Source organism: Ammospiza caudacuta, chromosome 18 (assembly GCF_027887145.1).
Source record: "Ammospiza caudacuta isolate bAmmCau1 chromosome 18, bAmmCau1.pri, whole genome shotgun sequence".
NCBI lineage: Eukaryota > Metazoa > Chordata > Aves > Passeriformes > Passerellidae > Ammospiza > Ammospiza caudacuta.
In genome coordinates, this window is record NC_080610.1 from 6,986,227 (window position 1) to 7,001,034 (window position 14,808).

At 46.3% G+C, this 14,808-nt stretch overlaps 1 protein-coding gene across 1 annotated transcript in view; it reads right to left on the bottom strand.

Moving 5' to 3' along the window:
- MED13L (mediator complex subunit 13L) overlaps nucleotides 1-14,808 on the bottom strand; it is a 166,239-nt gene that overhangs the window by 3,386 nt on the left and 148,045 nt on the right. Inside the window, exons 21-30 of the mRNA XM_058816484.1 lie at nucleotides 14,103-14,550; nucleotides 12,606-12,825; nucleotides 10,106-10,294; nucleotides 8,501-8,724; nucleotides 7,912-8,054; nucleotides 6,581-6,739; nucleotides 5,182-5,358; nucleotides 2,925-3,079; nucleotides 865-1,026; nucleotides 449-561 (exon numbers count right to left, since the gene is read on the bottom strand). Coding sequence (XP_058672467.1) covers nucleotides 449-561; nucleotides 865-1,026; nucleotides 2,925-3,079; nucleotides 5,182-5,358; nucleotides 6,581-6,739; nucleotides 7,912-8,054; nucleotides 8,501-8,724; nucleotides 10,106-10,294; nucleotides 12,606-12,825; nucleotides 14,103-14,550 — 1,990 coding nt within the window. The remainder of the gene's footprint in view (nucleotides 1-448; nucleotides 562-864; nucleotides 1,027-2,924; nucleotides 3,080-5,181; nucleotides 5,359-6,580; nucleotides 6,740-7,911; nucleotides 8,055-8,500; nucleotides 8,725-10,105; nucleotides 10,295-12,605; nucleotides 12,826-14,102; nucleotides 14,551-14,808) is intronic.

Here is a 14,808-nt window from a genome sequence, read left to right on the forward strand (position 1 = left end):
CCTGAACAATAAAATACACACCCTACCTGCATTCAGGAACAGTGTCTCCTTTGTACCCCAATGCCTGCACAGTAGCATCAGGGAGTGCTTTTATCTCCTCCTACAAATCCATTGGGTTTGGTAAGATAATGGAATGGCACAGCTCAGATTAGATGCCAGGGGAACAAAGCAATCTGGGTGGGGGGCAAACCATGATGTCCCCCTGGCAAGGTTGAGGTGTTCTGAGTTTGCTTGGCATCATTGTGCACAACAGAGGGAAACCCACAGAATTCCCCCTCAAAGTCCTGCTCTGGCATCTTGGAGGAGGAAATGCCCCAAGACACATAGGGCATGGCAGGGCTAAAATATGCAGACAAGTAATTGTGATAAGATTGGAAAGGTTACTCTGAAACCACTGAGCTCAGGCCCCTAATGTTTAGGGCAGAAATGAAAACCTAAAAGGTGTTACCTCAAGACATCTGATGTAGTTTTAGAGTCGAGGGGGTGAGGAACTCGCTGAGAATTTCTGGCAGGTAGAAGCTCGTCTGTCTGCGCTACAGAGATGTGGTGATGGAGAGAGGCCTGCGCAGAGGGAAAGAGCAAAAATTAACTTCTCATACAGCAGGTACTGCTAAAGATTCCCAAGAAACATCCATTGTGAATCACTTCAGGACAGCGTGGGAAGTTGGCAGTTCTGTGTTGAACCACCCATGACCATGTGTATTTCCAAATTAATGGTAACAATTTTGAATAAACAGACTGGAGTTCTGCAGTTCTGGAGTGAGAGGTCTCAGGTTCACTCTGACACCACAGACTCCAACTTAGGCTTTTACAGGCATGGAAACAGCAATGCATAATGAGTGCTCCATGTGGAGTATGACAGACCTTCAGGAAGAGGGGACACTGGTTCTGTGCCTGAGGACAGGAGGACCAGAACCACTGTGGGAGGTTCTCCGCTTTGGCAGTCGACACAAAGTAGCCCAGAGCCAGGGGCTGCTGCTTCAGCTCCTCGGGGGCTTCTCTGGAGAGGAGACGTTCACCTTGGCTCTGCAAGACAGGGAAAAGGCAGCTCTGGGGTGCTGTCAATACAGCCCACTCCTGGAACAGTGACTTCATTTACTAAATACTGTCCTGTGACAAATGAGCCTCCTTTAGTCAGTCAGGAATCTCAGTCAAAGTTACCCAGGCCCTGCCTTATTCCCCTGTGGTTGGGTTCTCCAGGCTTATGTTTCAGAAAGACTGTAGATTCCTAAACAGCTGGGAGAGCAATTCACTTCATCCAAAAATGTCAATAGGTTAAGAAAAAAAGGCAAAGATTCCACAGCACAGAAAGCAGCTCAATTACAAATCCCTCCCTGCCAATCCCTTCCAGTGGGTCTGCACAGGAATCTAAGGCAGGAAAAAAGCCTGGAGCAGGGGCACAGGGAGCCCAGCACACGGGGCTGGTGCCCAGCCATCAATTATTGCCCTGACCCCAGGCCCACGGGGGGATGATCACACACTGCTGCTCTGCTAAAGCCAAACATTACACTGCAATTACCAGGCCTGGCTTAATGGTTAATGGGAATTACTCGGCTTCAGCTGGAAGGGGCTTGTCCAGGGCCCTGGGCTCAGGCCATGAACCTCCCAGGGCTGTTCCCAATGGATGCAGCTCCACTGAAGGCAAGCTCTGCAGAGCAGTGGGCCAGAATGGATTGCTGAGGGAACTGGGGAGGGAGAAAGTGAGGAGTTTTGATTTATGGCTGCAGGGTTTGGCAGCAGAATTTAGAAGTTTTCATTTGCCCACACACCAGTCTGGAATAACTGGGACAGCAATGTGCTGTTATCAAGCCTTTGATGGGAGAGTTACACAATCCACACAAGGTGGTTGTGGACTGAGCTCACAAAATACAGGATTAGTATTTCTGTGGCTGAGGCAGGAGGCATTTCTCCCTCACTGACTGTATTAAAGCTCCACTGAGGCATCTTGGCAGAGTTTGCAAGGGAAACTTGCAAACTTCTTTCTACTTCCAGGGGTGAAACTACCACCATTTAGTCAGTTGTGTTCAGGAGTTAGAATTCTGATCTGGAGATCTCTCATTGATGTGTCAAAAATGATATAAAAGTTACCCTGTTTCTCTCATGAAATACTCTATTATTTAGTAAAGAAGTAATATGCTACTACTTCCAAGTTAATACTTCTAGAACAAAACTTCACAGAAACTTGCAAATCACAGAACTTCGACCTAATTGTGATGGAAACCATTTTAAGAGATCAGCTCAGTCTTACGTGATTAAATGTAGGAGTGAAAGAGTTCCATCAAACCTGATCCAAGCTAAGCCAATTCAAAAAAACCCCCATGAATTACTGAAAATAATTTGCATTTTAAGTAATCACTGATGTTGGAACTGACTTTATAAAAGCCACTTCAAACAAAAATAACTCCCAAATGCTGTGTGCTCTGGGCTAAATATTCCTAAGAAAACAACATCTGCATAACCATCAAGCACCTGCGGAGTTTCCATGGGCAGAGTTTCATCACTGGGAGAATTCTCTCCCTCCTGCCTCCCCTGAAATGCATGGGAACAGGGCTGTCACAGCTTCCCTTCTCTCAAAGACTTGGCACTTCATGCCAGAGACATTCCATAGGATTTTCCAGGAGGGAATGGATGAGTACAGATTAAATCTATGCAGGGTCATCAGCTATGGCTGTGCCACACCAAAATAAAGCTGCTCTCCTACTGCTCTCTCCCCCTCAATCATCAACCAACAATTAACTTGGAGGGTGCAAACAGCCACGGCAGAGACACCTCCAGCAGTATTTAACCTTCAATTGTAAACTAAGTTTTGCTTGCTGTTGAGCTAATTATGTGTCAGGACCTAAAGGAAAAGATTTTGTTGGAGGATTTGGGTCTTTCTTTGTATTTTATTTTAAGCGCTGCTCCCTGTGGTGCTGCAGCCTTACCCTGCTGTGATGGTAGTGAGATCCCACTCCAGTGCCAGATGGTGATCCAGGGGAAGGAACTGGGGAGGAATTTGGTGAAGAGTGAAGGTTCCCTGTTATCAAAATTCTAATGTCATTGTCCATGTCATCTGGGAATGGGAGGTCAAACATGTCATCTGAAAAGGAAAAGAAAGGAAAATAATTTCCAATGTGCTATACTCTTTTCTCCAAGAAATTTTTATAATTTATTACCTTTCCCTTTAATTTATTGACTTTCCCTTTTTTCTTTTACATGCTCCCAAGATAGATGAAAGCAGAGATAAAAAATTTAATGTTTAATCCCCCTTAGAACCTTTGACTGCAACCACACATACATAAAAGAGAGAGTTGGCAGGCAGCTATTGGGATAATGAGTTTTAGCAGTGGCCACAGAGTGAACAGAATTCCCATTGTAGCAACTCCATAAAATCCAGACTGAATTTTGTAACAGAATAACTGACACCTCTGTGCAGTTGGTCACAGAGACCCCTAAACACTAAACCCCTAAAACTTGGAATCATCACACACAGCTCCAGGTGCTGCTCCTCAGGCTCCCAGAGCTGCACGCCAGCTCCAACCTCTGGGAACAGCCCTGGCAGCTCCAGGGAAACTTCCCCTGGAATCTGTGAGGACAGCAAGGCCTTCCTCACAGCAAGGGACTCGTGATTCTTTCAGACACTGCACCAGGATGCCCCACAAAGCAGCCTTCATATCCCACTTTCACCTCAGGAGTTCCACACAGCTTGTTAGTATAATCGGCTGGATTAATTTGGTTTATGTTAATATAGGGGGAGGGCTAAAGATACAGGGAAGATATGTTTGCCTTATGCATTCCATTACTCATCATCTGCACACAGGTTACAATACTCTGAGTAAGTTATGGGAGAGAAGGATATGGCACCATCAACACAGCCAAAAATTACAGCACCACAATATGGTTTACAGGGTTTTTCTTATCCAGATTTCTCAGCAGGTGAAGAAATCCAAGTGTATGCTGCCATTTAAAGTACATTTTAGTGGGCAGACACGTACAGTGGGAGTTGTCTGAATTACCTGCATTAATTAGAATTGTAACCAAATTTATACTAAAACACAAAGCTCTAAATAGAAGTAATGCATCCTACATATAATAAACAATACATAACAATTTCTCTTGAAAAATATTAATTTACTCAATTTAAAATGGAAAATTATGTGTGTCCTGAACTAATTTCACCTAAAACCTCAGTATTGAAACAGGCAGGTGGTTGTTTTCCTTCATCTCCCAAAGAGAACCTCTGGATTGCTGGAGCAATGTTATGACTGAAGTTTATTAACTTGTGTCCTACAGCCTCAGTAAACAAACCAGAGCTAATATCATGCTCTGTTTGGCCCCTAGAGCAGAAATGAGCTGGCTAATGGCAGCAGGAAGCAGCTTAATCATTAAGTAGAGCAGAGTTAAGAAAATTAAATTTAACACCATTTTGGAAAAGGCCATTCTTGTACCTGACTCTAATTAACATCTGCAGCACCAACGGGCAGGTTAATGCAGGTTAATGTTTGTCATGCTTGGGAGGGATCCCAGTGCCTCCTGGGACAGGGATTGAGAGGGACAACTTCCCTTCAGAGGCCCTGGGACATTCCAGGAGGGACAGATCAAAGCCTTAAAAGCAGTTGCCTGCCTTTGTCTCCAGCCCAACTGCCCTCCTCATTAATACAGCCACTGTACATGTTTGTAGCTACTCTTGGTTTAAATTGCTTTGCACTCATTTAAAGGATCTGGAACAAAGCAGGAAAATGCTTATTTGGATATAAAGCATTAACCAGAGTCTTGCTGACTCAAACTGCAGGTTCAGTGTAAAAGCACTCTGGGGGCATCAGGAAATCTCAGGTTGGGATATTTTCCCTACTCAACCACAAGTGCCTCCTTTGTGTCAGCTCTGCACACAACAGGGCACGATGTGAAGCACGACTGGAAATCAGTGGCTGGCCTGAGCAAGTTACAACAAGACAAAGCACATTCTGGTCTGTGCCACTTGGTACACTGGCTGGTCCTTGTCCCTTCTGGAATAAACCAGTGTGACTCCAAAATACACTTAGGGAGAGCACAGAGTCTCCCCCTGTAGCTAAACCCCTGCATGGTTCCTTGTTGGGGTGCTGTGGGGTCTGTGCAGAACCCCAGCTCCCCTGGGGTTCATTCCTGCCCAGCTCAGCTCTGCTGATGCCCTGGAAAGGCCCCAGGGGATCTCCCCTCACTCACCGTTGGTGGGGCTGAAGCCATCCTCGTTGGGGTAATTTGCAGGTGCCACCTGGATGGTGGCAGAGGTGGGGAACACCAGGATGTGTGTGCAGGAGGCGTCCTGGGGGGTGTTGAGCTGGGACGACTGCAGGTTCAGCGCCGTGCTGCGCCCGAACACTGAGCCCATCGTCACCGCGTCTGTGGGGACAGACACAAGGGCACAGGTGTCACTGCATCACCTCCCAAACACGTGTCCAGGGACACCTCTGCCATCCCACCCGCTCTGCAAATGCACAGACACAGCTGAAGGGCCTTATCTTCAAAAGATTACATTGCTGCATAAGCTTGACATTAAGATCACCAGCCCCGCCTCTCCTGTCATTCTGCTGGCCTTTAATCAAATATTTACTTGTTAAATGAGCAAGTTAAATTGATTTTTCGCACACATCTCTGTAGAATTATGAAATACACCCCACTTTGGTCAATATGAACACAAACACAAAAATAAAGCTGCGCAACAATAAAATTTCTCTCTCCTCCTGCTCTATTCTTCTCAATTACCCACCTACAATTAACTTGGAAGGTGCAAATACTCAATGCAGAGACACATTCTTTGGCAGTATTTAGTCAGCACCTTCAATTTTAACCTAATTTTTGCTTGCTGTTGACCTCATTATGTGTCAGGATCTAAAGGAAAAAAAATCTGTTGAAGGATTTGGGTCTTTCTTTGTGTTTTACTGTGATATGAAAAAAGCCTCATTTGCCATCTGTTTTCTCACATTACAAAATCTCTGCTTTGAAAATATTCAACGTGATAAGTAATTTTCAAGCTCAATTAATTCTGCTCTGTATTAGTCTTTTCTTTCTAAACTTAAAAAACCCCAGAGTGGTTTGTAAGGATATGTTAAGGATGTGTCACCACATACATTAAAAAGTACATGCTTGGGTAAAACAACAAAGAGAACCTCAGCATTAAATTTCACTTTAACTTAAGCCCATGGACTGCTGCTAGTAAGTGAACTCTCTAAATAACTTCAGCATGTGAGAAGGCTAATGGGCTTATTCTAATTCCCATTTCCACAGGCTCCTACTCATTCCCACTGCAGCTCCTCCAGGCTCGAGGCTGTCTGTGACACCACCTGCAGCCCATGGGAACTGGGCTGCCTGAGCCCATGGGCTCCTCAGGGAACAGATCAGCACTTTGGCAGCGGCCTACAGTCACCTTCCCTCAGGAGACTGCTCTCCTCACATAACATGTCTCCATGGTATTTTGGGGAATTCTGCTGGCTCAACCTATTTTCTGCCACACGTAGCCATCATAGTCAAGTTCTTCACAGAAATCCCAAGATGAATGTGCCTAAGTGGGAAATGTGATAAAAGAACAGTTTTTCTGGCATTGCCAGAGTTGGCTAAAACATACCTGGCATCACCACAAATGATCCCTGTGGCTCCATGGCAACGAGGCAGGCACTGAGGATGGAGGGGGAATCTGCTGCAGAGATGCCACACATGCGGCAAACCTCCTTCAGCTGTTTGCTGATTGTCTGCAGGGAGCACTCCCCGAGCAGGATACTCCAGTCTGCAAGGGAAAACATCATGGGAGCACAGAGCTGATGCAGAGCAAGCACCCACCTGGAAACAGCAAAACTTTCCCAACACTTGGCATCTCCCTAATCCCAAACTCTCCAGGACTGACTCCTGTGCACACGAGGGGCCTGGCCCTGCAAACTGAGTGAGTTCCTGGGTCATGTTGTTATTCCATGGCAGTCTGCTGGCTTTCCTTTGTTCAATACATTTATTCCAAAGACATTTTTGTTTGCTTAGTGATGTTTAAGTTGAGGAACCACAGCTGAATCCTGTCCCTATTTCTGTGTCAGGATAACTTCATTCACAACTTTCTCTAACCTCTGATAAGGCCCCCAACATCCCTTGGAAGGACAGTGTGCAAATCCTGCACAACACGAGGGAGTAGCATCAGACCCAGGGCACAAGCAAGGGAAGGTTTATGGAAACCAATACAGGAATTCAGTGCCAGGGCAGGACTGCAGCCAGCTCTCCTGTAATCCATGCTGTCATGGCCCAGGAAATTCCAGTTTGGAGGATCCTGATGATTTCTCTGCCAGGTACTTTACACTCAGATCCACTTGCTCAAGTGGGCATCACTATCAAGACAACAATGGGGACAAAGGGAGAGAAAGGGCTTCAGCAGCTCTGGTGTTGATTATAAACTCCTAAGGAGCCCTGCCTGAGAAGCCTGGATATGTGGCTTCCCATCCATGTTTGCCCTCACTCAACTCTGGCAAAATAAACAACAGTCTACCCTGTCTGTGATAGAATTTGGCACACCTTGTTTACCTTTTGTAAGATCATGGTTCTAGGACCAGAGACAGGACTTGGAAAGGTTAAGCCAAATTCACCCCATCTAACGCCACTGTGTGATGGCAGAGTCTCAGCAAGTCTGCAGGTGATGCAAAACTAAGAGCAATGGCTGAGTCCCCACCCCTGGAAGTGTTCAAAAGCTGTGTGGATGTGGCACTTGGGGACATGGATCAGTGATGGCTCCAGCAGTACTGTGGGACAGTTGGACTTGATGAGCTGAGAGGGCTTTTCCAACTTAAATAATTCTGTGGTTAGGTGATTATCACTCTCAATTTTGACAGGTTTGTCATCAGGTCAGAGCCACCCTGCCTTGTACCCTGGGTCCCTGTCCCACTGCACACCCTGGGAGTGGCAGCCCTGACAACTGCACACCTTTCAGCTCCCCGTGGCCCAGGCGGCCCAGGCGGCCGATGACGACTCTCCAGGGCAGGGATGTCATCTGGACAATGCCAATGCACCACTCCCAGAGCTTCTGCAGCCCGATCTTCCGGGCAGACAGCTTGCTCCTCCTTGACCTGCAGGGGAAGGAATTAAACACAAGAGTGAGAGGACAATCAAGGACAATATTCAGATTTCTGTTCTCTCTAATTATGTCACAGTTTACCACCTACAGAGTTCTGGGCAGTCCCTAACTTACCTTTTACTACTACTAACAAGAAAAACTATGTGTCTGCTTTCAACACTGTTACTGCAGTGCCATCAAACTGCTGAGCAACACACCAGGTGTTCCTCAAGGTAAGAATTGTAAGCAAAAATATTTTAAAACAAATTGGCAAACAAATGTAAGTCAGTCACTTTTCCCTGTGCAGATCTGAAAATCTGGAAGTGCCAACTGAAATGTTCTCACTGTAACACCAGCATGATTTCCTGAGCAGGAAAGGGGATGGAAGGGATGTGCAAGGAGCTGGTGAGGGATGACTCCAGCCATGGATCCATGGCAGAAGGCAGGGGCAGGGGGTACCTGCTGGGCAGGTCGATGTTGACAATGCAGGTCTCCAGCAGCTCCCCGTGCAGGTCGGTGCAGGACGCCAGGAGCCAGCGCTGGTCGTGGGACAGGCAGTACCCCACAAAGAGCACGTTGTATTTCTGACTGGCCTCTCCAAATGTCTCTCCCAGCTCTGTCTGCTTGTCTTTGATGGGGGCCAGGATGAAAGGAGGTGAGTACAGCTGGATTGGGCTGGGCCTCTGCAAAAGAGTCAGCACAACCATCAGGGGATACATCAGAAACTACTGAACACAAGGAACACACACACACACTGGCAGCGAGTACAGAGACAGGCAAGTGTGAAACAATGAGTAAATTCAAAGCATTCCTAGTCAGGAGGGAGATTGGGAAAAGGGGGGCTATAGACAATTCACTGCTGCCAGTTAAAGCTGATGTGTTCAAACCTTATCTAAAGATTTCTTTTTATGTACAGGTAACCCAGGATATGAAAGCAGTCTTTGGACCAGTCCCTGACACAGGCAGGAGTTTAAACCCCCTCAGCTGTCAGATCCCCCTGTCCCTTAATCATCTTTAGACCCTTGGCTAGATTTGCTCCAGTGTACCCAGATTTCTTGTTCTGAGGAGCCCAGAAGGGAGGAGGACAAGCACCTCCCTGGCTGGGCTGCAGCACCTTCCCAAGGCAGCCCAACTGCTGCTCCTTGGGTCATCCATCAATTCCAACAGCACCTCCAGGTCATCTTCTGCAGAGCTGCTTCCCACATGGGCACCCCAAACCCATCTTTGCCTTGGAACTCCTCTCTGGAGAACACATAGGAAGGGCCTCACCAGACATTTCATAATTAAAAAACAGTCAGGGTATTTTCTTAATTCTTCAGCAAAGTTTGGGAGTCTGCAGTGCAGACTGAGAGAAAATGTATAAAATGCAATAAACAGAGATTAATTAAATGCAATAAGTAAATGCCAATAGGTTTGGCTTTACAAGTAGGTTTTTAAACCCTCCCAAGTAGCTCTTTATGCCAAGGTAAATGTTTAAGTGTTTTGCTGGTCCATTAGATCTAAATAAAATATTCATAGTTATCTTTCAAAGAATGCAAAACATTCATAGAAAGTAGGATGGATTATTCTTCCTTTGAAATCCCTGAGATTTCAGAAACAGGGCTTTAATATTTAGTTTAAAATAGATAAAAGATAAGCCCATTGAAGAGGGGGATTTCTCCATTACCTCAGGGAATTAATATAACATCTGCAATTAGGCACAGGAACTTATTTCATATATATGCATATAGATGTGAATAGAAATAAAGGTTGGGTTTAAACTCTGGTTGGAGCACTATAGACTGAAACCACAAAATGACTCAGAATCCCAACTAACTATGTTCATTTTCTCTTCTTTCACACTTTAACCTTTTACTTTATGAAGCTTAAAATGTTGCAAGTTAGCCTAATGTTTTTGTTACTATTTTCTATTCCATATTAGCTTGCCTTTTCCCTTTGCATCATCATTGTCTTCTATATCTTGAAAAAAAATCCCCCAACAAGTATTTTCTCTACTCTTTGATATTAGAGGAAAGTGGTTACAGTTCATTAACAGACTTTGATTTTCTTGCCACCAATACCAACCTCAGGGTTTTTGAGGGTCATCTCAATGCTGGCAGCTGGCCCAAAGCCTGTGAGGGACTTGATGTGGATCTGTGTGGGCAGGGGCCTCCTGCACTGGCAGTACACAGAGAATGCCAGAGACTTCAAGTGCTGAATGTAGAAAACCTGTTCATCCTTCATTGTCTGCAGCATGTACTGGCAAGGCACAATCTGTGGAATTCAGACACACAATAAAACAGGGCTGAGAGGCTTCCAGGAGCTGCTCATTAATATCCAACCAGATCCACACAGTCATTAGTCACCAAACACCCAGCACACTTTGGGATGCTCCACAATTTGCATGACAGGTCCCTTGGCAGGAGTGGCTGCAGCAGACAGGGGCTGCATTCTCTGGGACAAAACTGCTTCCATCACAATGAGAGTGAATTTTAATCCATAAAACCAAAACACTTGTATTCAAACACCCTGAATTTTTTACAAGTGTTTTTCTGGGCAACATCTTCCCTTGCAGGTGGTCAGAACCACACAGTCCCTGAACATTGTGTTCAGGCAGGTTTGGCTGCCTGGCTCATGGTCAGGAATTGTTTGCTGTCCTTGTGGGAATTGGCTCTATGGTATCATCTTTACACAGGGGTGTAGAGGGCACAATTAAGATTCTGTTACAATGATTTGTGTGGTTGTTTCCCCTTTTCAATTTAGTTCCCAGTGGAAGCTCAGCAACCTCAGCTGCTGCTCTGTTTCATTTGTTTCAGAAAGTCAAGGGAAGCAGCCCACAAGGTTTCAACCAACAAGAACCAGAGCTACAGGGAGATTTGCCTGGGAGATGAGTTTGGGGGTTAAGACCCAACTACACAACAAAAGCAGGAATGAGAAATGGCACAACACTCCTTCAGAAGGAAACAAAGCATGACAAAATCCCAGTTTTCAGATCAAACCTATTTTAAAATTAGAATTAAATCCCTGTAACCTTACTGTTTTCATCTACTGTTTTTATTGTACAAGTCCTACTTGTGGCTGTTAAAGTCTTTCCTTTTACAGTGAGATTTTTGGAGCAGAAGCTGTCAATATAAAACATTTACATGTTGCCAGCACTATGAGACCCAAACCGATTCTTTTCAACAAATATTTTCAGTAGTAATAAAACTTAAGTGTCACAAAACTTTAACTACTTTATGGTTCTCGCTTGAACCTTCAGAACCCTGGCAGCACATTTTGCTTACTAAATGTGCCTGTGTGTTTTTAAAAGCCAGCTTTACCCAAGGATTTCAGGAGCTGGGCTTTCCCCCTCTGTAGAGGAGTGGTAATAAAGCTGCAAACATTTGGGTTTGATTTATTTTGAAGTAACTGCATGTTGTGTGTGCTGTGGTACAGCTGTGAGGATACAGTGCTGGAACTGGATCATGTTTCCCTTGACTTAGAGAAAATTGCTGTTTTGACTTCAACTGGCAAAATGTATTTTGGGGAACAAACAGTGAATGTGGAAACAAACAGCACTGAGAAAAAGGGTCAGTGTGCCACAGCCTCAGCTCCAATGGCAGTGCAGAGGTTACACAGTTCTTGTGTGCCAGACACTGTGGTGTCAGTGGCTGCTTTGGTTTTAGTGTCTCCAGGTCTGGATCAATCAGTTGCCTGCAGCCTAACAAGATGAAGTTGTGGATCTGATTTTCATCTCATTCCCAAGCCTAAAATATTTTGGTGACAGTTTCCCCCATCCTTTCAGGGGACAATGAGGTCAAAACTATCATAAACAACAGTTTTCCATGGCCAGCTTGAGACACCACAAGAACTTCCCACTTTTATTTTTTTTTAAACTAATTTGAAATACCTTTAAACCAAGGTGAGCAAATGTGGATAAGGTGCACAGAAATCCTTCCCACACTGTTCCTGCCTGTGGCCTCTGGGCTCCCAATCCCCCCACATTTATTGAGGCTCAGCCTCTGTGACAGGAGGCCTGGCAAAACGCAGCCAGTCTGGGCAAGAGGCCAAGAGCTGCCTCTGGCTGCACAAATTAAATTCTTCAGCAATTCCATAGTAAGTAACTGTTTTTATATGCCAAGTTACATGGTAAATTATTTTTAAGAAGCAGATAATAACAATACAATAGTTATATTATACATTAAATGTCTGGTTTCACGTACTTCTTTTGGATTAAATAGTATAAATCAAGGGAATATAAACAGCAAACAACTCAACATGTAAAGTAATCAAAGGAGCAACTGGCCAGTTTTGGCAATGGCAACTCAAGTTACAACTTAAATAATTGAAACCCCTCTCCAGGAAGCATCGAGCAGCCAGGATTGCTGGGACCACGGGACAGAGTCGATGCAGGGATACTGCGGCTGCTCTAATTAATTTCCTCATCAACACAAACACAAGGGGGTTGTTTTAATGTACAGCCTTGCACTGTCAACAAAATAATTTGTAAATGCCACCTACATTTCATGCATTATCTCTCATTTATCTCTTTCAGCACAGTGTCCATATCATGGGTGTGCTGTGACACAGAGGAAGGCAGAATTACCTGGAGAATGAAAGAATTCCTCATATTCTCAGGCAAGTTGTCCAACATTTCTGTGTAGCATCTCATGAGGCTCAGGAGCCAGAAGTTGGTGGAGGCAGACTCCTCGTCGGCAGTGTAGGTGAAGGGGTCCACCATGTAGATGACCACAGCAGGGGGGTAGGCGTTGCTGTCGGCAGCGTCCGGCTCCGTGGGGATCCCGATCCGCTCCCGCTCCGACGTGCTGGGGACAGAGCCACACGTCAGTACTGCTTGTGTTGGGGCCAGGAGGAAGGAAAGCACAAGCAATTCTGGCATCCAAAAGCAAAACTAAAACCCATGAGGACAGGCATTGAGATGAGTTGTACTCACAGCAGCTCCTAACCCGAAATACCTGGGGCTAATCAGGCACTAAAGGTACCCTACAGTCTGACAGCATCTCACTGAATTAAATCAGACCACATTATACCTGAAGAATATGGAAAAGTTGACTCCTCCTCAGCTGTGTGTCTGGGTTTTGGTGCAGTTCAGAGTTTGCTTTTGGGAGAGGTGGAAGGGGAAGAGTAGGAGTTTAGAAGTATCAAAGCAATTCATGGAGCCTGGGGTCGTGCTCAGGTCCAGGGAATGCTCCAACGGCAACAGGACGAGCAATTGAGAATTTCTTACTTGGTAAAATGCTCCTCCCATGCCTCAGCCAGGAGAGCAAGGCTCAACATCTGTAAGCGATCAAAGCAGCTCAGCCTCTGTCAGAAGCCCCTGCAGCTGCTCAAAGGGTGTTTTGCACAGATCAGGGAACAGATGTCTCAAGGACAAGCCCAGCTACAGCAGGATGTGGGCATTTCCCTCTCTGTAATACACACCAGGACCATCAGCAATGTGCATTATTGTAAGAGTAATGAAAAACATGCTGCCTCAGGAAGTTACTTACATACAATGCTAAAAAACCCTTTTCTTAATTTTTATGTGATGGATGGCTATTCATAATGAAGTCTTTAAAAAAGTTGTGCTGCCCAAATGTATTTTAAAGTAACAGGGCTACAGTTGTATCTCCTGACCTTATAGTGTGCCTGCTTGCAAAACAACACCTGCAATGCAAAAAAATTAGGAAAAAAATAAATCCATGGCTTGCATTTTGCATCTGTTAATGTTGCATGTGTGATGGAGCAAGAGGCCCTCAGCTCCATGGGGTACCTGCAAGTGCCAAGCCACAGGTGAAGCACACCCCATGTGCTCCTGATGATGCAAGGACAGGGCAGGTGGAGGGTCCTAAGGCAGCTCCACATCCATGCAGCTCAATCAGGCTGGGATTCTTGTGATGGAAAAGGGGAGGGTGTTTTTTCCAGCTTGCCTTTGTCAGTGACTGCTTCACACAGGAACAGGCCCTGCTCTGCTCCACCTGCTCGGCTGTGCTGCACCTGTCAGAGGGGCCTCTCCTTTGAAGGGTTTCCCTAAGGCTTAGAGGCTGTGTGAGCACAGGACAGGGGATTAGTGAGCAGCACTCTGGCCCATGTGAGCGCTTACCCCTCCTGTCCCTCTTGCTGCTGCTGTGGCAGGTTGGGGCCCGGCTCGGTGTCCGCCCCAGGGCCCGCGCTGCCCTGCGAGCGCTCGGCGGAGCCTCCGGCGGCGCTGCTGCTCTGCCCCGAGCCGGCATTGCCGCTGAAGCCCGGCGTGGAGGAGGCGCCCATCTGGCTGGCGCCGGGCGTGGCAGAGGACGCTGACAGCTGTGGCACCGAGGAGCCCGAGGAGGACGCGCTGCCCGCCGGAAGGCTCGTGGTGCCCGCGCTGGGCGTGGAGCTGAAGGAGCTGCCCGTGGCAGGGGCCCCAGCGGCGGCCGAGAGACACGAGGAGGAGCTGGAGGGAGCGGGCCCCGAGCTCCCGGGAGCTGCCTGCGGCTGGCTCGGAGCCGGCGTTTGGTACTTGGGGGGCAGCAGAAGGCTGCTGTCCAGCTGCAGGGTGGCCAAGTAAGGTGCTGGAATGGCATGGAAAGAGGGATTAATGACAGTCAGATCAAAGGAACCTGCATCAGCCTGCAAATCGGATGACGTTCCCTGCACTTTTACAACATTCTAAGTGTACACAAATGCCGAGAGAATTGAATCTCTATGACCAATGTTTGCTTTGGAATCCATTTCTCAGGGTGTCAGTTCAAAGTCATATGAATCAATTGTCTTTAAAACCAGGACTGACTTTGCAGGGCTTTGTGACTTTAAACTGGTACTGACACCTT